This window comes from Pyrus communis, chromosome 10 (assembly GCF_041283825.1).
Source record: "Pyrus communis isolate YQ-2024b chromosome 10, ASM4128382v1, whole genome shotgun sequence".
Classification (NCBI taxonomy): Eukaryota; Viridiplantae; Streptophyta; class Magnoliopsida; order Rosales; family Rosaceae; genus Pyrus; species Pyrus communis.
This window is the reverse complement of record NC_142574.1, coordinates 23,676,909-23,699,530: the sequence shown is the minus strand read 5'-3', so window position 1 is coordinate 23,699,530 and position 22,622 is coordinate 23,676,909. Positions and strand designations below refer to the sequence as shown.

The 22,622-nt window shown below is 38.7% G+C and overlaps 4 protein-coding genes and 1 pseudogene across 7 annotated transcripts; 3 read left to right on the top strand and 2 right to left on the bottom strand.

Moving 5' to 3' along the window:
• Positions 1-976: 976 nt before the first annotated feature.
• Positions 977-4,198, top strand: LOC137728981 (magnesium transporter MRS2-I). 2 transcript variants are annotated; one of them, XM_068467797.2, is made up of 11 exons: positions 977-1,606; positions 1,721-1,750; positions 2,061-2,214; positions 2,417-2,538; positions 2,693-2,767; positions 3,018-3,248; positions 3,331-3,375; positions 3,451-3,495; positions 3,624-3,653; positions 3,739-3,858; positions 3,950-4,198. In XM_068467797.2, the coding sequence occupies exons 1-11, from the start codon at positions 1,322-1,324 to the stop codon at positions 4,034-4,036; spliced, it is 1,224 nt and encodes a 407-aa protein (XP_068323898.2). In that variant the 5' UTR covers positions 977-1,321; the 3' UTR covers positions 4,037-4,198. The 2 variants fall into 2 exon arrangements, with proteins under 2 accessions (XP_068323898.2, XP_068323899.2); XM_068467798.2 differs by lacking the exon at positions 2,693-2,767.
• Positions 4,199-6,429: 2,231 nt separating this feature from the next.
• LOC137729358 (E3 ubiquitin protein ligase DRIP2) lies at positions 6,430-10,484 on the top strand. Of its 2 annotated transcripts, XM_068468293.2 has the most exons (9): positions 6,430-6,660; positions 6,783-7,022; positions 7,811-7,910; positions 8,388-8,721; positions 8,870-9,312; positions 9,428-9,478; positions 9,657-9,729; positions 9,918-10,076; positions 10,212-10,484. In XM_068468293.2, the coding sequence occupies exons 2-9, from the start codon at positions 6,908-6,910 to the stop codon at positions 10,281-10,283; spliced, it is 1,347 nt and encodes a 448-aa protein (XP_068324394.2). In that variant the 5' UTR covers positions 6,430-6,660; positions 6,783-6,907; the 3' UTR covers positions 10,284-10,484. The 2 variants fall into 2 exon arrangements, with proteins under 2 accessions (XP_068324394.2, XP_088534747.1); XM_088678621.1 differs by having other exon boundaries at positions 9,918-10,229.
• A 1,543-nt stretch (positions 10,485-12,027) lies between these two features.
• On the bottom strand, positions 12,028-13,224 carry LOC137729961 (PRA1 family protein F2 pseudogene; annotated as a pseudogene). The gene has a single exon (XR_015951944.1). The product of XR_015951944.1 is annotated as a PRA1 family protein F2 pseudogene (transcript).
• Positions 13,225-14,364: 1,140 nt separating this feature from the next.
• On the bottom strand, positions 14,365-16,836 carry LOC137729889 (GABA transporter 1). The gene is made up of 7 exons (XM_068468939.2): positions 16,532-16,836; positions 16,331-16,453; positions 16,137-16,231; positions 15,674-15,860; positions 15,447-15,577; positions 15,062-15,277; positions 14,365-14,855 (listed from the first exon to the last, which is right to left on the bottom strand). Exons 1-7 carry the CDS (start codon positions 16,740-16,742, stop codon positions 14,448-14,450), a joined length of 1,371 nt encoding a protein of 456 aa, XP_068325040.2. The 5' UTR covers positions 16,743-16,836; the 3' UTR covers positions 14,365-14,447.
• A 929-nt stretch (positions 16,837-17,765) lies between these two features.
• LOC137729714 (signal recognition particle 9 kDa protein) lies at positions 17,766-20,053 on the top strand. Its single transcript, XM_068468722.2, has 4 exons — positions 17,766-17,923; positions 18,309-18,377; positions 19,399-19,492; positions 19,757-20,053. Exons 1-4 carry the CDS (start codon positions 17,852-17,854, stop codon positions 19,831-19,833), a joined length of 312 nt encoding a protein of 103 aa, XP_068324823.2. The 5' UTR covers positions 17,766-17,851; the 3' UTR covers positions 19,834-20,053.
• Positions 20,054-22,622: the final 2,569 nt, after the last annotated feature.

The window sequence follows — 22,622 nt, the reverse complement described above, 5'->3', positions numbered from 1 at the left end:
ATTGTAGCTGAAGATGTAACCATGCCCATTAGAATCTAATAAATTCTACTATTTTGACAAAAAATGATAATTTATAAATTATACGAGTTCATTTAGTTGAGCGACAACATTACTAGGTTAGAAATATAGTTGTTAAGGGAGGGGAGTTAGTGGAGGTCGAACCCCCATCTGCATATGCATGATTGCTTTCCGCCACTGCTGTAAGATGCTATTTGCATAATGAGTTTGTTATGAATGTTATTATCGTTCTTAATCGTGTTTATTTCGCGTAATGAGTTTGTTATGAATGTTATTATCCTTCTTATTCAAGGAGAACTAGAATCAATGATTCTTTTTCCAACTAATCGGAAATGTTCGGAATGGCATTCAAGATTTCAATACATAATGGTGTTGCCAAAACACTCCAAGCAAGCCATGCTACACTCTTTTAAGTGTATTTTCTCATTTATATTTCTACGTGAGCTTCTTTAAGAACTCTTTATATGAAAACCATTATTAATAACATGAAATGATACGAGGATGTTAGAAATATTTCAAACACTTATTTCACGAAATGAAAATGGCAAACTAAATAAACAACAGGCACTTGGTCTAAGAGTTTTTTTTTTTTTTTTTGAATAACATATATTTGTCAATTATCATTTAAAAGTTAACTATTCCATAACGTGCGCATATCATTTAACTTTTTCCATTTACATGGAAATCAAAGTTAAAACGCAATCAACATCATTCCAGTATAATTAAGGGAGTCGTATATGCACCGTTAACTATTCGACTTTGACAATTTTGTAGTTCAGTGTTCCAATGCACTCTAACGAGAGATCCGTTATATGAAGTTCATACCCATTTAAAAGCCCCGACATTTTAAACAAATGCTTAGTCCGAAATTAGTCACTCAAATATCTAAATTTTTAGTGGAAATACATCTTTTTATTAAAAACCAGCTTTCAGGCAAATAGTTGATGAGAGGGATTGTGAGCCCACGCGCCATTAAATGCTAGTAAAAATTGATTCCGACATACTTTTCTCCCCTCGCAAAATTTAACTTGCACTCTTACACTTCCACTAGCAGCCACCAAGCCATGCAAATATCCCCACCAAATTCTAGAGCTCCAAGTTTTCACCATTGTTTTACCTCCAAACCTCTTTTCCTCCAAAACCCACCTCCCCAATCCCAAATCCCCCAAAATCCATGAGTCCTCCAAATTTTCCAATCCACCGACAAACCCAGTCGATTGATTCACAAGAAGTTGAAAACTTTCCCACTTCCCCACATTGATTAATCTGCTTTTCCAATAAGCAGCTTTTCCCAATCGTAGATATGTGCGCTCTGGAAATGGCCCGAGATGGGCTACTGGTCGCGGCGGCCGCGGAGACTGCTCAGACGCAAGCTCAAGCCTCTGCCGCTGCCAAGAAGAAGACTACATCTTTGAGAAGCTGGATTTCGCTGGACCATGACGGGCAGGGAACGGTTTTGGATTTGGACAAGCACGCCATTATCCGCCGAGTTCAGATTCACGCTCGAGATCTTCGGCTTCTCGATCCATTGTTATCGTATCCGTCTACAATCTTGGGCAGAGAGAAAGTCATTGTTCTTAATTTGGAGGTCGGTTGTGAGATTTCCATAAGTGCTTTTCGTTCTGATTCTGCTTTTGGCTTTTTTTTTCTTGTACTAAACACTGTGCTTGGTTTGTATGCCTTCTTGAAATATGGTTTCCAGCACATCAAAGCAATAATCACAGCGGATGAGGTAATTTGATTAGTGTTTTAGTAACGTTTGCTTTGCCTTTGCCTTTTGTCTCTACTCTAACTACTGTTTGTTATAATATAAGACGCACTAAACTGGCAACTAATCACAATTTAGCAGAACTGAGCGTGACCAAGTTAGCTCGAGTAGTGAAGTCCCGTTCTACGTCGAAATTCAAGTTCTCCTCCGTGCAATATAGTTTAGATTAGATCAGAATATCGCTTGAATAAAAATAATCAGAATTAGTAAAGTGGGTTGGTTAATGAAGTAAAATATATTTTAAGCAAATGATTAAGGTTTGTTTTTGGTGTAGGTATTGCTTAGAGACCCACTTGATGATAATGTACTACCTATTGTTGAGGAACTTCAAAGACGCTTGCCTCCATCAAGCGCCAATTTCAATGGCCAAGGAGAAGAAGAAGATGCTTCTGGGGTACAAAAAGATGGCGAAACCGATGACGAAAACGGTATGATTCAGTGAATATGATTGATGCTCTTCAGAACTTCGCGCTTATTAAGATGGATAATATTGCTCAGGAAGTTTAAGTTCAGTTTTGTGTTCCTAGTTGCTTTTAGCATAATTCAATTTTGGTACCAAAGTTTTTGTGCTTGTTGTCTATCTGTTCTTTGACTCAATGTCCTGGTTGTTATGTTCATGTCATGATTTAGAATTCCCATTCGAATTCCGAGCTTTAGAAGTTGCACTAGAAGGTATTTGTAGTTTTCTTGATGCGCAGACTAGACAACTTGAGGCTGCTGCTTATCCGGCCTTAGATGAGCTGACCTCCAAGGTAAAGGATTTATTTGAATTTCGTTTTTTTCTAAATCCCTGATGCATAACCGTAGTGTCAAAAGCCTCTGAGTTACATTATTTCGTATTCCATGATAGAAGGAAAACATGTTTAGATTGTTCTTCTTTGTCCGAACACTTGGAAATATTTGCAGATTAGCAGTCGTAATTTGGATCGTGTGCGTAAGTTGAAGAGTGCAATGACCAGGTTGACGAATAGGGTTCAAAAGGTATACTGGTTAACGATATTATGCTGAAAACAGGGCTCATATGCTGATAACTTAACTACATTCCTATTATGCTCAGCGATGCAGGGGATTTATTTCTTGATTTAGTTCTGCAATCAATTCCGTTAACAATGTTGTATTGTTTTTGTTGCCATAAAGGTTGAAGAAGTTGCTAAAATTGGCAATTATATATATTTTTTAATTTCCGCTCACAAATATGAACTTATTTCTTTTATGGAATACTGCATTCTAGGTAAGAGATGAACTCGAACAACTTCTTGATGACGATGATGACATGGCAGACCTTTACTTATCAAGAAAGATGGTCGGGACTTCACCCGTCAGCGACTCTGGCGCTCCAAATTGGTCTCTCGCCTCACCTACTATAACTATAGGGTCAAAGGTATCCAGAACAAGCAGGGCGAGTGCAGCAACGACAGTTGAAGATGAGAATGATGTCGAGGAACTTGAAATGTTGCTCGAGGTTATAATTCAGCATAAGTCTTGTACTGTCGTACAGCCAAACCAAATCTGGAGTCTGAGTTGAATCCTATTATCTTTTGCAGGCTTACTTTATGCAAATTGACGGTACATTGAATAAATTGACAACGGTATGCGCTACTACTAGTATTGCAGCATCCTAACTTTCTACCTATATAATATGTGATTCCTTATCTCTTTACCAGCTGCGCGAATACATCGATGACACAGAGGATTACATTAACATCCAGGTAATGGTTGGTAACATGATATTGAAACCTTGACTCACTGATTTCGAACTTGACCCATGCTGTGTAGTTTCATTAACTAAATGCACAGAGCTACCATGTCTGAGATATTAATGCCTCTTTCATTGCAGCTTGACAATCATCGGAATCAGCTAATTCAGGTAATGTCTTTAGGACTCAAACAGATACTATGCCGATGTTCCATAAGTACATATTTTGATAGTTAACATGAGTTTCCGGTGACAGCTAGAGCTGTTCCTAAGTTCTGGAACTGTTTGTTTGTCTATGTGTTCTTTGGTGGCCGCAATTTTTGGCATGAACATCCCGTATACTTGGAATGATGGTCATGAATACGTATTCAAATGGGTACGTACAAATACCCCCACACTCCACATAATTTTTCTTCACTTTTTGGATTCATTTTCTTTTCTTACTCCATTTCCTTAACCTAACTTAGGTGATCATCGTCACGGGGATGGTTTGCGCCTCCCTTTTCTTGTTGATAATGTCGTATGCTCAGCACAAAGGTCTCGTTGGATCTTGATACTCATACCGTTTGGTCTGTTGGGGAAAGATGTATACATAGTAGAGCTTTGCAACAATTATCATGTATTGTTATGTACAAATATAGGCAACATTGGCTCAAGGGTTTAATTACTTGTAGTTATCAATTCAAAAGACTGAATAAAGTTTAATGTTGTGATTCTGTTGGCATCATTCAGATTATCAAAATGTCGATAACATGTATGAGATTGTAAGAGGATTGTAACTAAACTTGTTAAAAGCGTCGTTTAGTTTCGCACTCCGAATCATGCGTTCAATTTCCTCTCATTCAGTATTGCTTATATATAAATATCTTTTACATGTTCAATCCTAGGAGGAGCATGCCGCGCGTGACTAACATGTTTTACATGTTCTTCAACTAATGCTGTGCTGCCTATACAGGTGGCATTTCATTCCCATTTGAATAAGTACTCGTTGAACTGTGTACTTAAAAATTGGTCTAGAAATTCATCAACCCTGCTGTAGCTCTACGTCAACTGTTCGATAAAAAACACGCGTCTTACACACCCCTTTGTGTATCTTTAATTTACATCAGCCGGATCGAAGAATTTCTCTGTGAAGCGTCATGCAACTTCTGAAACCACTACCCAACCACCGGCCTACGACGGCCGACCGATGCTAATGCAATAAGGGTAGTGTTATTCACACACATTTTTTATCTTTCGCACATCCTTGTAATTTTTATCTCAATCCAAGGGCAGAAACTTGGGAAAAATGTGTGACAGATAAAAATAAGTAAGTGGATAACACAACCTCTTAGGGCAAGCCCAGCGTGGGCTATAGCTCGGGGGACTGTGGAGAGAACAAGGGCCTGAGGGCCGGTGGGAGGGCTCCAGCGTGGGCTAGCCCGAACGAAGGTGGAGGCCCGAGCTCCGGGCCCGTGGGGAATTGCCAGCCTGAGGGCCATGTGACGTCAGCGCTGACGTCAGCCTGGCGTCAGGCAATATTAAATTTTTTTTTTGTCAGGCGCGTGCACCCCACTCGCGCGTGGGGGCGCGTCGCTGACACAAAATCAGAAGAAAAAAAAAAAAAAAAACTTTGTCAGTTACCGTTGGGAAGCCACGTGGCTTCCCACGGTCCATTAGATCTCAACGGTTATTTAATTTGGACTGTTCGATCTCAACGGTCAAAAAAAATAAAAAAGTCTTATTTAATATCCACCGTTCGATCTGAGATCAACGGTGGATATTAAAATGCTTTATAAATAAAAAAATAAAAGAAAAAATAGTTTTAAAATTAAGAAAAGTTACCGTTGTGACACGTGGCACAATCTGGAGTGTTGGAATTCAAATTTTTTTTATATCCAACTGCAGAGATTAATTAATTGAATAAAAATTTAAAAAAATTCAAAAAAATTAAAAAAAAAAACTGAAAAATCTGAAAAAAATTGTAAAAAAAATTGTTTTTACTTTTCTATAAATACCTTCTCATTATCATCTACCTTACACAACAATTTCATATTTTCTCAACTACTTTCAATCACATTCCTTTCTTTGTCTCAAAGTTTGACAACGATTAAAAATCTTATCCGAAATTACAAATAAAATTATTTTGTATTATTTAATAATACTTCGGATAATGACACGTGGCGCAACGAGAACGGTTAAAAATCTTATCCGATATTACAATTAAAATTATTTTGTATTATTTTATAAATAAATAAAATACTAATATTTTATTGCCTATTGCCAGGGCTATTGAAGTGTAACGGTGGAGATGCAAATTCTATTGCCAGGGCTATTTACTGTTCATTAAGAGCATTTACTGTTCATTAGGTGGATTGAATAGTGTATTGCCTGGGGGGAGGGCTCCAACGCTGGAGTTGTTCTTAGAAAAATACTAACAAAGAGTTGTATGGCAACAGCTGAAATGGTCCCACAGTATAATTTTAATGGCTTTCTAAAGAGCCCAAGAGATTCCACCTGGCATTTCTTTTTTACTTGTTATATATTCCATTCCACGTACGGATTGAGAGATTTGGTTTTATACCTTTGCGCATTAATTTCACTACGCGGTAAAAAGTAAAAAGTAAAAGTAAAAAAGGTGGAAAACGCGATTCGAATTTGCAACGTGGGAACAAAGTCTGAGTTTGGAGTAACTTTGAATCAGTTCGATCCGTACGTGAAAATCTTTGTTATTTTATTTTCTATTTTTATTTCATAAATTAAAATCCAAATAAACAAAAATAAATAAAAATACGAAAATGGGTTAAATGATGCACATGTGGACACAAAATAAGACTCGCACTTCCGCAAAGACTCGCCGTCGGGCGCACTTTAACCCAGTGCGCACCCACCGGCGTACATTAGTGTGGCTCCCCCCTATCTGGAACCCGACCTGGTCTTTAAATTCAATTTTTTTTTATTGTTTTCCGAATAAGAAAATAAAATTAAATCAGAGAAGATAAAAATAAAAAAGGAAAGAAACTTCATGCTCTTTTATGACGAAGAGCGAGCCTCCGATTCAGATCAGTAATCCTTGACCTTCTGTTGGAATCCATCAAAACCCACGTCGAATCCTCAGAAATCGATCGAACCCCATCTCGCAAATCTCACTTTCCCACCAACCAAACAAGCTCAATCTTCCTCGCAGCTTCAAGCGGAGGTATTAACAATCTATTTCTTGCTTTCTTCTACCTTGGATTTTGCTGGATTTTCCTCATCTTTTTCGCCTGCTTTTTTGTCCCGTTGATGTTCTGATTTTCGTGATTTTTGGGTCTAATGCAGGTGGATTTACAGAAATGGACGTAAATTTTGTGCGTGGGGCAACATGCAGTGTGTGAATACGTGGGAGAGTTCGGAATTTTGGAATTTATAGATTGGGAGGAGTCGGAGGTTTTGTTGGGTCGGAGATGGTGAATCCGGTGGTGAGAGTGAGGAGGGAGACGATTGCAGCATGCATGACTTGTCCTCTCTGCGATAAGCTTTTCAGAGACGCCACCACCATATCTGAATGCCTTCACACGTGTGAGTTCTCCTTCCTCCCTAGTGACAGACTCTTCGTTTTTCCTGTTTCTGCCAAAAATTGGGTTTCTGATTCTGGAAATTTGAAGTGTGAAGCTGTGATTTTTATGGCGTTTTGGTGTTTTTGGTGATCTGGGTTGTTGGTATTTTGCATTTTTGGTATCGGGGTTTGGCTTGGTTTTGAGTGTTTTGCTGGTTTTGGGATGTGGGTTTTTGGGATTCCATGCTCTCCAAGACACTGTTTCCTTCCTCGATCTCTCTGTCTGTTTTTGTTTTACGACTCGAAGATCTGAGGGGAGCTTTGCCTGTTGGATTGGCCACCCATTTGATGAACAAGCAGAATCTTCTTTCGTTGACAAAGGTCAAATTGACATGCTTGTTGATAACTTCGAATGCTTGACTAAAAGGGATATAATTCCGACGTCTCTCTTGGAAGGTCTCTGCTTGCAGTGGCCTAAGTTGCATAACCGCATTACATTAGTACAAGTTCATAGGATGGAATCCTAAGACTCTGTAATAAATGTATAGAGTTAGTGTCATGTGTTCTTGCAGGTAGAATTACAAACAAGCAATTATGTTCAAATTAATTTTAGCTCATAAGCTGTCTTTTCTTTCCATTGATTAAGAATTTAGTGTACTTCATGCTGGGTTTTCTATTGCTTATCAAATTAATTTCGGTGTGAAGTTTTTCTCCCGGAGTGCTCCTCCACCCTCCCTTTCATTTTATCGTAAGTTTCTTCAGTCTACAGTGTAGAGTAATTATGATTGATTTATTGTTTGAACTTCTCCAGTTTGCAGGAAGTGCATATATAATAAGATTTCAGACGAGGAACTAGAAGTCTGTCCAATATGCAACATAGACCTGGGTTGTGTTCCACTGGAGAAATTAAGGTTCCTATTTCTTCACTTACCACCAGATTAAGCAAATTAAGTACTTATATGGATTATAATATTGATGCAAATTTTGGAGAAGTTGGTTTTCCTTCATTTTTTCAAACAGAACCATTCAGTTTTCATTTTTATTCAGAATGCCATGGTTTATGCCATCAACATACAACCTCCCCGTATTAATTTATTGGCAAAGAACTGTCATTTGATAAGTAAGTTTATTGTGGGATGATGACAAATAGGAGGATGGTACAACACATGATATGCCTTGTAATTCTTTATGATCTTCTGTCTGTGTCCATGCAGTCGCATTTGCAACCATTCAATGTTCTTGATTTAATTGCAGATGATTTGTAGTTCTTCAGTCCTTGTGCCCTTGTCATGCAACTGTAAATTGTAATTATTGAGCAAGCGTGCACGTCCATTGTGCATTCTTTTAATCATGATATATTGATGTTTTTAGTTTACCTTGGTTATCAGGCCAGATCACAGCTTGCAAGATGTAAGGGCTAAGATTTTCCCTTTTAAAAGAAGAAAGGTTAGTGCACCTGAAGTTATGCCTTCAGTTACATTACCAGCAAGAAGAAAGGAGAGATCTCTCTCATCATTGGTGGTCAACACTCCCAGAGTATCAACTCAAGCCACCATGACGGGAAGGAGAACTAAAGCTGTTGCGAGAAAGGCTTCTGCTTTACAGGCATCCAGTTTTTTGGTTGAGACACCTATTAAGAAAGAGGAAGGTTCCGCGGAAGATCACCTTGAGAGCAGCAGCTCACCTGAGGTCTCAAATAAGTCCGGTCAAAATAACAAGCAGGTAAAGTGATGGCCACATTCTGTCTTATCTAGCTTACCTTATATACATTCATTAAAACTGCCAACGAGGTTCTATTTCTTGATATTTATACTAATGTATTTGGATATATATACTAATGCATTTATTGCTCTCAAATTTGATGCCCCAGAGTTCTTTTTCTGCTGAGACTAGCCAACCTGTATCCAATAAAGAAACTGAGAATGGCGGTGAACCATGGGAAGGGAAATTGGATCTCTGGAAACCATTAAATTGTTTGGTTGAAGTTGCGAATAGGACCAAGTCTTTCAAATCCAACTCCCAAGGGTCTGAAAATAAAGTAGAACCGGTGCATGTCATTGCCAATGAACCTCAGGTTCGCAAGTCCAAAAATAAGGAAAACAAACAGAAATCAAAAGTAGAGGGGGAAAAGAATAGTAATTATCCTACCTCTCCAGAAACAGTAAAACCTAAAAAGCTGCGTAGGATTCGACGAAAGAGGGAATCCTTTGGAGAATCAAGCATTTCACCCCAAGCTGTTCTGGATGCAGCCATTGGCAAACATGAAAGAAGAGCTGGTCCAATTTGGTTCTCACTCGTAGCTTCTGAAGATCAGTGAGAAACAACTTTAGATTTGAAAGATTCTCCCTCCATTTGGATTATTTAAAAAAATTTGCTTGACAAGTTGTTCTTCTGTCTATATACTGATTCTTTACATTAATGGTTTCAGGGAAGGAGATGAACCCTTGCCTCAACTTCCGACGAGTTACTTAAGAATAAAGTGAGTTCTTCTCTACGGCTTTAATCTAAAGTGCTCCATTCTGCAGTGCTATTTATACATTCATAAACTCTTGTTTTGTTAAGATTTAATGAGATTTTAAAGATGCGAGAATTATTCTCTTATGGGAAAAATTCTTTAATTTGTCTCGTTTCTCTCATATTTGGTTCCTCTGTCACAGAGATGGAAGTGTGCCAGTCTCGTTCATCCACAAATATCTAATGATGAAACTAGATCTCACTAGTGAAGCCGAGGTAAGCGAATCCATTTTTGGTTTAGTTTGAAAAGACTACTGGAAAATCATTCCTTAAAAGAATTCATAGCAACTGCTACATAGTACATCTCAAGCACCCAAATTGTTTGATTTTCTTTGAAATATATAAATATTTCACTATGGATTACTTGCTTCCTTCGGTAACCATTCAGTTAACGTTTCTTTTAGGTTGAAATCAAATGTATGGGGCAACCAGTGGTTCCCACATTAGAGATGTATAATTTAGTTGATCTGTGGCTACAAACGGCATCACCTTCAGAACGAATTACAGCATCCATCGGGTCCTCTGCGAAAGATTTTGTGATGGTGCTGGCTTATTCCCGAAAGGTCTCAAACTCCTAACAGTTCACTCATCTTTGTTTCCCATAGAATTTGAGAGATGATCAAGAAGCAGTTTCTGATCCGGCATGTATGTTATGAGTATGTGTTGCAAACTTGCAATCACCATGTTGTCTACTGCAGCTTGCCACAGCAGGGTTAACGGGGACGAATGGACTACTGAAGAAACGCTCGCTCATCTTCCCCGTACGCTAGTGTGGCACGTTGTTCATGGCGAATGGCCTTTGCAGTTTGCAATGTATGTATTATACCTGATCCAATTTTCTTCTTGTTAAAATTTTTCATTCGCGTTATGTAATGCAGAAATTGTATAAACCCGACTGATCCAGAGTCTCAGGGCGCAGTTTGTTGTCTGTAACACAATGCAAAGTACCAATACACTAACTTTTTTTTCCCCTGTTTTTCTTTTATCATCAAGAAACAGCATTTTTTTCATTTGGAAGAAAGGTCACTGGACTTGCTTGGTTATTTTTGAGTAAACTAGAGAATCCGTTCCCGAATTTTAACTTAAGTTTAAATTTGCGAATTTTAACTCAAGTATAAATTTGGTCTCCGAACTAAAAATTCATTAATTTAGATTTTCGGTTGCTTTGCTTACATGGCACGTGACTTTCCAGCTTGGCTCTGAACACCTGGTTTGTACTATTTATAGGCTTTTCCTATTCATGCTGTAAAGGCTGCAACGTTTTTCTGCCTTGAGCATCTCTGAGTCCGGAGTCCTGAGTCCCGACTCCCGAGACGGCAGCCAAACAAATATAAACCAACATACATCCACATTGTTTTATAGTGCCCCAAAGCATGATGTGCAGTGGATATTTTTTTAGTGTTATTCACCTTGCACACATTTTTTAAAATTTTTGACAGTTCAATTAAAAAAATTAACGATAATAAATTAGCAAGAGTGTGAAAAATAAAAATAAATGTGTAAATAACATTTTTTTTTAATACCTTCAATACTATTTATGTTAAAGGTGAACAAGTGGATTAAACTTCACAATGAGCTAGCCATAATAATTTGGATTGAATTATCTTCGAACGGAATCAAATCTAAAACCTCTCACTTATAAATAAGAGAAATATCACTAAATCATAATACTTAAGTGACATATATCAGGGTTTTAAACCGTTAATTTTTTTTACTTCTTTACTAAATAGAAAACATGGTGGATCTTGACCCTCCATTGGCGAGTGCATTCTATACATTGGCGCATGATATAATTTCACATTTTTTCCTACCGTTGAATTTTCATATGATAAGAGTTTTCGCAATCGATACATTAATAATCCAATTATTTTTGTCATAGAATAGAGTTATCTTACCCTACAAAAACAATTCCACAACAATGTGTTAAAAGACAACCAGAAGAGCATGCTTAACTCCCCGTCCGGCCTTCAACGTCCATCACACGGGCCCTATGGCAGTCTCAAGTATCTATTAACACAAGGTAAATTGAGTGGCAACATATATTGGGTAGACATTGCCATTAAACTGAGGAGTGAGAACAATTATATCAAAACCTCTCAACTATTGGCTTATGGGGTTGAGCAATCGACAGTTGAAATGCGCCAATGGCGAAACCCGATAGCAACACATTGCAATGGAAGAAACTTCCCATAAACACCGACTAATGCACTTGCAAGAAAACAAAATCAAAACCAAAAGTAATATGCCACGGAGGAACACAATTTGGCGTTTTACATGGAACGAGTAGCCAAGAAATGGTACAAAGGTGGATGGTTGACGAAGGTAAATATGAAGCTATCAACACTCAAATGCAAACGGCGGCAACACATCCAAATGCAAGAAACTTACAATATGCCACAAACAACACTGCTTGGCACATACATAAGCAAAAACTCGTTAAAACTCAAAGTTTTCAAGCTATTTTCTTTACATAATATGCGCATAAACTGTAAGAACTTCGATTATAAACTCGAAGAGATTAACGGCCTTACTCCAATAACAATGTTTCCATTCTTTCAACAACCACACTTGAAATCAACACTAGATATTGGCAGAAACCAGAGCAATCCGATACGTGCTTAAATAAAGTATAAAAGAAAACCTCTATAGGGTCATAAATTCACACTACATTTACAAAAATGAAATCCCAAAAAATAAGCAGCCGAATTCGAAAGCTAAAAGCGAAGAATTTAGCTCAAGATTGAATGAAATGTTACCTAAAAGTAAGACCTAAAGACAGAAACTTTCTTCTGCCCAGAAAGGATCCAATGGCACCCAGCATCTTCCAATTGGCTAAATGCCGCTGTACCGAGTCCGCGGGGGACTGCCCACAACCGAGAGCAACCCACCTTCGGCAGCTTCCTGCTCGCCGGCATACAAATCCTCCGTTCCCCTAAACGCCGCGTGCAACCCAACAATCGCGGCCCCAATCAGAATCGACACCAGCACGTTCAGCCACACGTGCGTGAAAACCAGAGCCACGACGGTGACGACGGCGAGAATCCCCAAAACGACGCGGTCGTCGACGATTCGATGGAAAATTGCAAGCGGTTCGTCGCGGAAGAAGTAGAGAAAGAACCAGGCGATGAAGACGAAGAGGAAGACGATGAGGGAGACGGGGTGCCAGAGGAGGCTGAGGAAGAGGACAAAGAGGACGAGCATCGTGTAGTTTACGCTGAAGTGGCCGAGGTTGCGCTTGATTCGGACGGTGGCTTCGCCGAAGGTGTAGGGGCGCGTGAAGCTGGAGAGGGGCTGGACGAGCTCGAGCCATGGGCGGCGCGTGGCGAAGAAGGACTGGGTCGTGGTTCTGGCGCGTGAGAAGGGTTCGGGCGAGGCGGTGGAGGGAGGATGTGTGCCGTAGTGCGGTGGCGAATCTAAAGACATTTGGAGCTGGAAGAATTGAGCTTTGTGGAGGACTGGAGGTTGAAGATGGAGCTATCTGAGCTGAACTGAAACACTAGGAGAGAGAAAATGGTGATCGGAACAGTACAGAGAGGGAGGGAGGGAGGTTTCTGTAATTCTTTGTGTGAGACTGTTGTGGTGGTCTGATATTTTGTGCTTTGGGGAATGTGAGCCTGCCAAATGCGTCTTTACGTCGTTTTTGTATCATATTCGTTATTAGCTGGTCGTGTTAGATAAATGGATCATGAAAGAAATTATCATATCGATTTTTAACAGATATTTGGATAACTACCCGACTTATTAACAAGTTCTTAATATGTGTCTGGATAAGAACCTTACTTATTAATAGGTTAATCCAAATTTTATTATTTTTATATTATTTCGTGTCAAATTTACGTGTGATGAAAAAAGGAACTGGATCTTTTCCGGATCCAAAGGAACTGAGCCTACTCATCAAATGATCTGGACCATTGAAATTTAATTCAATAGTTACAAACATAAGGCATTCTAAAAATTATAATAATTATAGTCGTTAGATCAAATTTGAATAAAAAGTTGTGAGGTCATTGTGCACAAGAAATGCGTGATTTGATGGAAGGTCGTATTGGTATATTGGGACTAGGTGGACGTGTTGGAGCCTCGGCTTTCCGGATCTTAAGGAACTGAGCCTACTCATCAAATGATCTGAACCATTGAAATTTGATTCAACAGTTACAAACAGAAATTTTTTTAAAAATTATAATAATTATAGTCGTTAGTTCAGATTTGAATAAAAAGTTGTGAGGTAATTGTGCACAAGAAATGCGTGATTTGATGGAAGGTCGTATTGGTATATTGGGACTAGGTGGACGTGTTGGAGCCTCGGCTTTGGTGACCACCGTTTGCTGAGTGGTCTATATAAGCTTTATTGGTGAAACAGGTGGCCTAAACAAGCCCAAACAAACAACTGGTCTACATAGCTTTTTGACCGACATGAGAAGATATATAAGTTTTTTGGCATTAAAGAATAAAATTGTGATTTGTCAAAATAGGATTGGATGGATACAAGAAATTTTTCAGTAAGCATTGATGTATATTATACGAGAAATTTTTTAGTATGTCAAAATAGAATTGCCGGTTAGATTACTAATTATTGAATTTTTTGGCCGCACATTAATCTTTCATGGCCTAGTAGCAAAAGATTTGGGCTAAATCACACAACGATTAATTATAACAAATTAATGTTTAATTTGTCATTAATTAGTTTTGAAATCAAGACCTCTCATAGACTTGGGGATTTCGGCTAAAGAACATAGTCACAAGTTATTAATACTCTTATTTGTTGCTTAAATGACATCCTTTCATTTATATGTCATCAATATGGCCTTCATAGAAGCAAAAAATGGGCAATTGAATGTTACGTACAGAGCTATACCAAAAAATGAGCGAATGGTGTAAGAATACGTAACTTTAGAGTTGTGTTTGTGCACTTATTGATGTCATGAAATATTGTGTTACATATCATGAAAGAATTGGTAAGTCTTGACATCTTCCACAATAAACTTGACAGCACCAACGCAGCCCAAAACTGCCACAACAGAGAACCAAGTAACCAATGCAAAGTTGAGAAGCAGCAAAGAAAGGTACATTTTGGTGTTTTGGGTCTGCCTTCTTCTTCTAGCTTTTAAATATGCCAATGCAGGGAACACAAAGTCCAATGGTGTGAACCCAATTGCTCCACAGATTGACACAAAGTCCCCAAAGAAAGGCACGGCTGCTGCAACAAGAGTGATCATAACCATATAAATCGAGGTGAAAACAAGCCGAATTAGGGTTTTTCGGAGCCAGAAATGACTGGTGCTGGTGGTTTTGTGCGACAGGAGTCCCTCCTCAAAGTAGGCATATGTTGGCCTGCAATATATCTAACAACATGAAATGCAAAAACTGCATCAGAAGAGAATCCCAAGTTGTGGAAAATGGTGTGTTGGAGATTTACGCTGCGTCCGGATAAGAAGGAAATAAACTTGGAATTTGGACAAAGAAAAACCCGGGTTAAGAAACTTTTAACTCTTGAATTTCCTCGTACGAGCGCAAGGTTAGAACATATGACGCGTAATATTAAGGGTACCTGAAAACATCCTGAAATTTGTATGACAGCAAAAAGATTGGCCATGACAATGGTCCATTGGGGAACAGTTAGAGAAGACAAGATGTAAGGTTGCACATGTGAGCCAAAAGCCCAGTACCCAGTGAAGGCCAACTGCCAGTAACTCAACACAATGACACCATATGCTGCTGATACACCTTTATACATGTTCTTCTTTGCAGGTTCTCTCACTGTATTCTGTATCGCAACATAATTCAAACTTTTCAATTACGAACTTTTAGTTAAACGTAGAACTAGAGCGACACTAAACAGACAATAGACGGAAACTGAAGTGCGGTTCATATATGGTTAATCCTCTGTTTAGTGTCTCCCGGTAATCACTAAATACCGATAACTACAGATTGACCTGGATCTCCGGAAGCATTGCATCTCCAAAGGAAAAGGCAATTGCGCCAAGAGCGTTAAAGGCTCTGAAGGCCTTAGAAGATGAGCTTCCATCCAAACTATAACTGACTGATTTTCTGTCAATCTTTTTCCCTAACAAGCAAGGAAAAAGAAATTACTAAACTCAAATGCCCAAAGAAATCCAAACTTGACAGATGATATTCAAGTTGTGCAGTAGTAGGCTGCTACCGTTGTAAATTGTGACACCAATTGTTGTGCCAGCAAAGCCAATGGTGCTGAAAGTGCACAAGGCATTTACCCATCTCAGTGAGTGGATATCTGGCAGCTGAGAAAGCAAGAGCTCAAATGCCCCAAAGAAAATGATGAAGTGCTGCAGGGTTAAGCTACCTTCACTGTGATAATATTTGTATACAGCCTGCATAAAAGAATAAGCAATGTTATATGTAATTCCCTCGAGTCTCGGGTTGGCTCGTCTGGTGGTTGGGTCCGTTGGTTCTGACGGAGTCTCACCACTCCTCAGTAGAAGACTTGTAAGACACAAAATGTTTGACTGCAGTTCAATTTATAAGTTCACCAAACAGCGGTCAGGACGATAGTTCAATTAATTGAAATAGTCCAGTTCAAACCGAGCCACCCAACGGGAAAGAACTACAGCAACTTGGAATGAATGAGATGAGTTGAGTAATCAAACCTTAAGGCTGCTTCCAGCTGCAATCTGAATGGCTATATTATTGCCGATAGAGGCCAACTGTTGAAAAAATGCAATTGACCAATAACCCCAGAACCCTTCAACAAAAATAAATAAACAAATAAATTATGAAATTGAATTGTAATTTCCATAACAAAATTAGGATATTGAGAAATTAAAAATTGCCTAAGTGGTACCAAAAATGCTTTTTGCCAGGTGGCGATAGGTGACGTGTTTCTTCCCATCCCATTTCCACAGAGAAGCAACGAGAAAGCTTGAATACCACGTGGCTAGTGTTGCTCCCACCAAACTGCTCACCCCTACAAGTTACAACAATAATCAATCACTTGAGAATTTCGAACCGTCGAGATTCACTATCTGATAACATCATAAACTACCAAGAGGCCAGCCGAGAGAGGCCAAAGCGAAAGGCAGGGGTGCATAGGCGGCAGGGGTGGCAATCGTGGTGGCCACGTGGAAAGCGGCGTGCTTCCACGTGCCTTGACCATGTTTTGCTTCTTCTTCTTGTGCTACTTGCCTTTCATGATCCACCTCCACTTGTTCATCTTTCGGTGCTTCTGCTGTTGGATCCGGTGGTGGAAGTGACATTTTTGGGTGGCTTCAGAGTTTGAAGGCCTCTTCTGCTTTCATCGGTTGCTGATTTGTTGTGTACGATTGCTAATTTGCAAAGACACCTTCAGTTTAGTTAAATGTCTAAATAAGCTGCTTTTGACTTTTCCTTGTTGGGGTTGTAGGATGTGGACGCACGGAAACTTTGGGATTAGATTATTGCATCTCTTTGAAAATTACCATTAGGACAAATGTTGTGGGTACCCATTACTCATTTGAAAGAAAATTCTCGATTAAAATTCAACTTTAAACACATCAATATATTCACATTAGAAAGATAACGAATTTAGTTAAGCCAAACGATGAGTTAATTATAATAATGTAATATTGAGCTTGTAGTTTACAAAAGTTAAATTTAAAACATCTTAGTTACAAGCGACATCAATAAGGATCCAATTAATTATTGCTTAAATTGCCATTTCTTTTCGATTTTCTTTTTATTTTATGAAATTTGTTTATTTGTGATATGATTCTCCATAAATTATCCTTCATGTAATGACAGATTAACTATATAGTCTATATTTTACATCCTTCAGATTTGAGGTGATTTTTAAAATAGATCACGTGATTCCCATTTTTTCACATTGAACCCTAAAATTTAAAATTGTACCAACTCACACCTTTTGTTTCTTTAAACGTCTAATTATCGATAAATTACCAAATTTTTTGTTTGTTAATGTGATGCAAGTGTGACTTGCACATTAACTCATATAAAAATCTCAAACTCACCACCTCATCAATTTAATGAATTTTTCATACAATCAACCAGACTAAACGTCAATACCCTTAAGGTACAATAAGGGAATAAAATTTCATGGCTCATTTTGCTAATCACTCGAAACATGGAGGGTTCAAAATGCAAAAAACCCAACAACGACATACCCGCCCCGACCCGGCTGCTTCCCTAGTCACACGCTCAAAAGCGGGACGGGCAGTGCCAATCCAACAGGCCCAAATTGCACCCCCCAACGGACTTTCAAAAATCCAAAAAGGCCCATATCCTATAAGCAAACGCCCACCTCCTCCGCCGCGCTACCTCCTCTCCGCATAGAATTCGCGTTAATCTCAGAACCTCAATCCCCGAAGAAATGGTTTACATAACTTCTTGGGACGAGTTCGTCGAGCGATCCGTCCAGATTTTCCGCGCCGATCCCGAATCTGTACGTTACTCGATTTCCTTTTTCTCTTGTTTTATGTTTGGCTTCCGAGAAAATTCAAGAAAATCGAATGAAGTTAGCGATAGTTCTTGACTGCAGCGTGAAAATACTTTGTTTCAAATAGTTGAGTTAGGGCACAGCGGACTGGTAGATTTTAGTTTCTTTCTTGGTGCCCCAGTATTCCGGTGCATGAAAACCCTAGTCTACAATAGTATAATTGTTTTTTCTCGTCGTAATTTTCTTCACAAAACCAGATTATTTTCTTCTAATTTCAGTTATTGCTGTTTTAATTACGTTTTGCGAACAAGAATTAGGTGGTCTGAATTGTTTTGTTAGACTGATGTTTAAATGTTTCTAACACTTGTGATGGATCTGTTTGTTGATGCAGACTCGTTACGTGATGAAGTACCGGCATTGCGAGGGGAAATTGGTTCTCAAAGTCACCGATAATAAAGAGGTACTGATTTGATTATATCATGTGGTGGTGAATCTTTTGCTCATTGTACTTGTTGTGTTTAAGAACATCAAGTAGTTCTAAGCATTTGGTGTTATGCGTTTAGAGATCCGTAGTCTGTGCGTAGAACTTTGGATTATGATTTTTCATCGGTTGTTTTTATATGCATGCTTCTATATAACTTATCGAGGTGTTTAGTCTTCGAAGGAGTTCTTCATACATCATCTCTGTAGCTTGTTTTGTACCATTTTGAAGAATGTAAAGGCTAGATTATTTTATGTGTTCTGGATGTTGCTCGTAAGGCCTTAGAGAATTTGGATTTCTGTGAGATGTTAGGTGCACAAACTTGTTTTTTGTTTAGACTAGTGTGGTTGCATTGGGGCTTCTTCTTTGGGAACTTAGGTAGCCTTCCAGTTGTGGTAGAAATACCTAGATCAGCTTCCTTGGCCTCTGTTTGTAGATTACGCAAATCTGCAAATGTCACCTAATCCATTTCTAACTGTTCTGTCATACATAGAGTGATACTCATAGGGTTTCATCTGAGACAACTTTTCTGAACATAATGTAAACAAGTAATTCTAGGAACCCTTTTCATGCCATATTGTTCCCAAATTGAACTGGGAATGTCGTTACTTGAAGTCTTGGGCATCTTATCGCGATAGTGCATGGCAATATGTTTCCTTTTTCTCCTGTCTTACCTTTTGCCACCTTCATTTTGTTGGTGGAGAAATCCTAATTGCAGAAGTCCCAGCTGAAATTTGACTTGATTATGGTCGTCTTTAATGCATTTTAGCACTACAAAAAATCACTCTGCGTTACTTATAGGTAGAGCAGACCATAAAATCTTCATGTCCTGCAATGAAAACTTGGACTGAAATTTCTCTTTTATGGCTTACTAGAAACTTGGGATTTTGTCATTAAAACTCAAATTTTCAGATTCAAGAAAATGGATGCAATTTACATCCTCGCCGATAACATGCATTTGTCTGATTTACTCATGTGATGGATCCTTTTGCATTGGCAGTGTCTGAAATTCAAAACAGACCAGGCACAAGACGCTAAGAAGATGGAGAAACTCAACAACATATTCTTCACTTTGATGTCCCGAGGTCCTGAAGGTAGTATCTGTATTCAAGCCTAAATTTAAAAAAAAAAATACGACAAGGTTTTGGTACAACTGTAGGTCCCAATGTGTTTGAACACGAAACGGTGGGGTAGCTGCCTTTTACCGAAGGTTCCTTTCACTAATTACAAAGGAGCTTTCTGGATGTTCAAAAACATGTTCCAAATGCAATGAAATTCCCTTTCTTAAATTTGTTTCCAGTTTGGCCTTGATGTGAGTAAAACTAATTCACCTTTCCTCTTGTTTTCCTTTTGAACAGCGGACCCATCAGAAGTTACCGGGAAAGACCAGATGGACGCACAGCCAACCAAGAAAGGACGGGGAAGAAAACAATAGTCGTGTCGGCGTAATTAGGTTGTTTTCAGGACTCATCTTACAGGGAACCATGGATTACTACTCGGAATGAATATCCTACAACTCTGAAAAAGTTATTTTTTGTGTAACTACAAAAATTGTCTTGATATTTTCTAAATGGTTACAGAAGATTGTGGTTCTCTACTTCCCCGATTTTCGCTTTCGATTTCATTTTATATATAAAGGATTTTGACGACTTTAACTGGTGTTGTCTTGCCCGACATCTAGTGGAATAGTATCAATGACTCCTAGTTATGTTTCAAGAGTTAAATAACTGACCCAATTGTAAGTCCTTAACTGCCCTCCACTGCAATGAAGATCGATCTGATGGACCTAAGAACCATCTTTGTGGAATAGTTATGAGATGTAACTACCTGGTCGATTGGCGAATTGCAACCAATCGATCTGTCACTCACATGCCTAAGATTTGTCTTAGGATAATATAATTGTTCTTCTTCGGTCGAAAGAAACCTGTCCAGGTATTGAGTTTTCTTGCAAGTGGCATTTTACCACAGTAGTGCAATGATGTTGAGCCCTTGCATGACGGGTATCATGTCGGTAACTAATTTAACTTCTAATATAATAAAATCTATCTTTTGACTAAAAAAAAAATATTGAGTTTTCTTTGATATAATCAGAATGGTAGAATGGGCCGCACTCGCTCGCGTTTAATCCAATGAGATCCAACAGGGTTTGCAAACTCTTCATAACATGTCAAGCCATTAAAACGTTAAAGTGATTAAGAACATTTATCATTGTGCACGAGACCCTAGATTCGATTATCCCTCCCTTCCTTCTGTGCGGTGGCTTGTATGAAAAATGAATTTGAGAGGAGGCATGCGAATTGAGGAAGAGGTCTAGGCGAAGACCAAAACAAAAGATAACGTGTTTTCGACTTTGCCAATCTAATGATATCCGTACAGTTCGTTACCAGATCCCAATGCACTCTTTGGCCGTCTTTCCTTCTTTTTACTTTATTTTTTGGCCATGAAGAAAAAGGTAAAGGTGTAAACTGAATCCATGCATGTGCCACAAAAGCTTGTGAAATATTGCTCTCTCTCTCTCTCCCCGCGCCTTTCATTGGCCCCAAAACACAGATGGTGTGTTAGTAATCAGAGAGAACAAACCAAAGCAATTGGGGGGTTTTGGGGAAGCAAATATTCTTCAAAGTTAAAAGAGACAGACCAGATGGACGCTGGGACAGAATGTCTTGTGGACAAAGTGGATTGGTTAATTCTCTTCATAAATTATTTTAACGCGTAAATATGAAATACCGTCGTATTGTATAATCTATTCAGTTATGTTATAGGTGCAATTGGGTTCTTAATGTTGTACCGTGAAGCATAAACACTTGCATTGTTTACCACATTATCGTACCGTATGACGTGTTCCGGTACAGTTACAAGTTCATGGATTGAACGTCGGTTTTCAAGGAGCCTGATTCTCTTGCAGACGTGAGCTGGAAGGGGTTGATTCTTCAATCCAGCAACAAGAACGAATCATTAGATTGTAGAAGAGTGAGAGAGAAGCAATGCAAGCTTCCTTAACTTTTGAATTCGGAATAATTCTTTTCTTCACCTACACAGGTAAGCAATGCATGTTGGGGAACTTTTTGAACTTCGCACGTAAACCAACATTCTCAGGTTCTACAGAGGAATGGGGTTTTACCGTTGAACCTGTTACTGTTAGCAGGAGTAGTAACCTAACTCCTTGTAAGCCTCATAACGTTTGTTAACTTCCCCATTTAGGACAACTCTATACACCTCGCAAATAAAACTACAGATAAAGGAGAAGGGAGAAAAAGTAAAGTACTGGTGTTTTCATGGCTTTACATTTTGGATAAAGTTAAGCTTTTGATCCATAAGATCTGAATGGTTCCCGAGTTAGACGTTGTAAAGAATGAATTCGTGCACTTTGTGTAGGAAAAACCATGCTTTAATCCGCCTTTTCTTTTTCTACTTTTTATTACTCATAATTATGTTTTTATTCTGTTTCCTCCTTTTTTGTCATTCACCTTATTATAATTTCTTTTTTTTTCGACAAGCATAAATTTCATTGATAGAAAAAATGTTACAGGAGATAAACATAAAAACAAGCTACAAGTAGGTTAAAAGTACAAAAAAAAGCCCAAGCAAAGCACATGATGACCCAATCAGACTCAATCCATTGACACAAGTCGTCACCGCCACGACTACCGTGCACATTGCCATTCCATCACTCGAGTCAACAGATTCACTGTCATAACTGACAAAAACCAAATGCCCCGAAACAAAAACACAAATACAAAGCAACCCCAAATAAAAAACAAAACAAATCCCTAATTTCACAACATCTAAGATCCACAAACAACATATTAAATTTCTCCAAAACACTCATCCAATGAGAGAAACAACCAAACCCGGCAACCATGTCCACCACTCAAGGACCAACAACTGAAGAATTCTGATACCAACAAAGCAAGTGGACAAAATACAATCAGAACGGCAGAAAGAGGCGGTGCAAAGAGCCAAACCACCAAAGTGGTTTTGCACACCTTTATCTCAGTGAGCGACGACTCGCTCGCTGAGGTGCATGAGTGCTATATGATTGTGTTAAATTTGGGTTACTGAATGTTTTGACCTCCCAAATTCATTCACGGTGAAAGAGTTGGAATTGCTTCAGTTTTCGAACTAATGTTCATGAGCCTTGAGTAGTACGCATATAAGCGTGATTTCAGATGGGTCAGATCACAAACAGGTGACCTCAATTTCAGTCCAAACCACTTTCAATTT